We start from the raw sequence: 2,435 nt of genomic DNA on the forward strand, positions 1-2,435 counted from the left end.
GTCTCCCCTCAGCCTCCTCTTCAAACTCAACGTATCCCGGCACACACCCGCAGAGAGCACACGGATGTTTATCGCGATGCAGAACCGGGATGTTTTCTCTCTCGTTTAGCTTTCATCCACTGTAGCCGGTGGCTGGACTTAACAGCTGCTCTCAGGGCCTCCTGGTTAAACATCCTCGTGTTAATCTGTGCTCTGAACATCACGTTTGGAAGTCCTCGGGTTAATTGGTGTTGCCATGCTAGATAAAAGTATCGGAAACAATGGATGCCTTGAAAACTCCTTGCACTCAAGCGTTTTGTTACGTTTGCCCCCGTCACGCAGGTCAACCCCAAAGACCTGGACCCAAAGTACGCCTACATCCAGGTGACGTACGTCACGCCCTTCTTCGAAGAGAAGGAAGCCGACGACCGGAAGACCGACTTCGAGATGCATCACAACATCAACCGCTTCGTGTTCGAGACGCCTTTCACGCTCTCGGGGAAGAAGCACGGCGGCGTGGAGGAGCAGTGCAAGAGGCGCACGATCCTCACGAGTGCGTTTGTGTTGCTGACGGGGCCGTTGGCTCCTCGCTCGTTGCTGACGGCTGAGCTGTTCTCGCAGCGACCTAATTTCGGGCTTGGTTCTGCTCGAGGCAGCTCAGTGCTCAGAGCCGACGTTCTTTTAATAATCAACGGGTCAAAGTAAAAGCTAAGTGGGGTGCCCACCCTGCTAAGAAGAGTAAAACTCTGAGATCTGTGAAGTTTTATCAATTCCTCTGTCGGCTCCCGTAACAGTATTTAGGTTGAATACTAAAAGTAATCACTTACTCCTTCAAGGACAGTGTTTTAATAGGAGCTTGTGAGGGAGCGATACCCAACTTAGCTAAACGAGAGGCTCCTGCCTCTAACTCAAAATGTGTTTGTTGGGATGTTTTGAGCTGCTTGAAGTTCTCTAAGGGCTTTCCCCTCTGGTGCTTTCACGCAGAAGAAGTCTGTGGGTTCTAAAATCCGAGCAGCGCAGGCTTTTTGCCCCGTCGATGTGACAGAACACAGCAGCACGCGGTGGTGAGCACAGAAAGAAATTCTCTTCCAGTGCGAGGTCCATCAAAATTCAGTTTGGACCTACTGTGTCGCTCCCTCTCATCTGGTGATTAACACTTAATTTGTGTGGATTGACAAAGGCCAAAGTTAATACTTTGAATTGTTTTGCTGTCTTAAACGCTCTCCTGTTGGGTGAGTTTCTCTGACACTCCCTCTCGCTTTCGAGCAGCCAGTCACTTGTTTCCCTACGTGAAGAAGCGCATCCAGGTCATCAGCCAAACCAGCACGGAGCTGAACCCCATCGAAGTAGCGATTGATGAGATGTCCAAAAAAGTCTCCGAGCTCAATCAGCTTTGCACCATGGAAGAAGTGGACATGATCCGGCTGCAGCTCAAACTCCAGGGAAGCGTCAGTGTCAAGGTAAGGACAGCTCGCCGTTGGCTGGGTTTCTTTTTTAAAGCATCCACACGATCTGTGGTTTGCGCTTTCCTTCAGCAAAGCTCCTTCAGGTTTCATCTGGGTGATGGGAGGAGTGAGGTGATGTTCCTCACGCAGGCTTGAGGCCGGTCCCCGAGCCGCGGAGCACAGGGGAGGGTGACAATAAACTGCTTGTTCTCTGCATCTAAGCTGTGTGGCTTTTCCCCCAGGTAAATGCTGGACCCATGGCCTATGCTCGAGCTTTTCTTGAAGAGACAAATGCTAAGAGATACCCTGATAACCAAGTTAAGCTTCTGAAGGAAATCTTCAGGTAAACAGATGTTCCAACCTCTCATAGCGAGTAGCGTGACCAGGTGGGACGTGAAGAAGAGGTGCAGCAGCGTGTGTCTGTGTATACATACCTATATCTATATGTAAATTATTTTTGTTTTCATTCCTACAAAATCTGAATCCTTTGTGGCTCTGTGCTTGCAGGCAATTCGCAGAAGCGTGTGGACACGCTCTTGACGTCAACGAACGCCTTATTAAGGAGGACCAGTTTGAGTATCAGGGCGAGATGAAGTCCCATTACAAGGACATGCTCAGCGAGCTCTCTGCAGTTATGAACGAACAGGTCAGATCAGCTGTTCCAGCGCTGCGCGGGCTCCTTGGGTCTTCTAATGACAACTGAACCCAGAGAGCAAAATACTGCGAGTAAAACCTGGCAGCGCAACAGTCGCGGAGAAAACATAGTGTGCTCCTCTGCCCCCACACCCCCTTTGTTAGAATCCAGCTGTGTGGGGTGTAACGAGTCTGACTGACGAGCAGAGGTTTGTCCTCTGCCTGCTGGGCTGCGGACTGAGAAGGTGAATGCTCGAGGGGCTCAATGCAGACTGAGACCCAGGGGCGCAGGAAGATAAGCAGTTAAATTAGTGGTTTGTGCTGCGCTTGCTTTATCCTGCAGCTGTGACGTATTTAACTAAAGCAGTAAATTGCTTT

General features: G+C 50.2%; 1 protein-coding gene across 1 annotated transcript; it reads left to right on the forward strand.

The window, feature by feature from the left end:
- Window positions 1-321: 321 nt before the first annotated feature.
- Window positions 322-2,070, forward strand: LOC104279998 (dedicator of cytokinesis protein 10-like; the record flags this gene model as incomplete). Its single annotated transcript, XM_009877494.1, has 4 exons — window positions 322-532; window positions 1,249-1,439; window positions 1,667-1,767; window positions 1,932-2,070. Coding segments are annotated over 4 exons (642 nt in total), but the record flags the coding sequence as incomplete, so codon positions are not given.
- Window positions 2,071-2,435: the final 365 nt, after the last annotated feature.

The sequence above is a fragment of the Apaloderma vittatum genome, unplaced genomic scaffold (genome assembly GCF_000703405.1).
Source record: "Apaloderma vittatum isolate BGI_N311 unplaced genomic scaffold, ASM70340v1 C12123016, whole genome shotgun sequence".
In the NCBI taxonomy this organism is placed as follows: Eukaryota; Metazoa; Chordata; class Aves; order Trogoniformes; family Trogonidae; genus Apaloderma; species Apaloderma vittatum.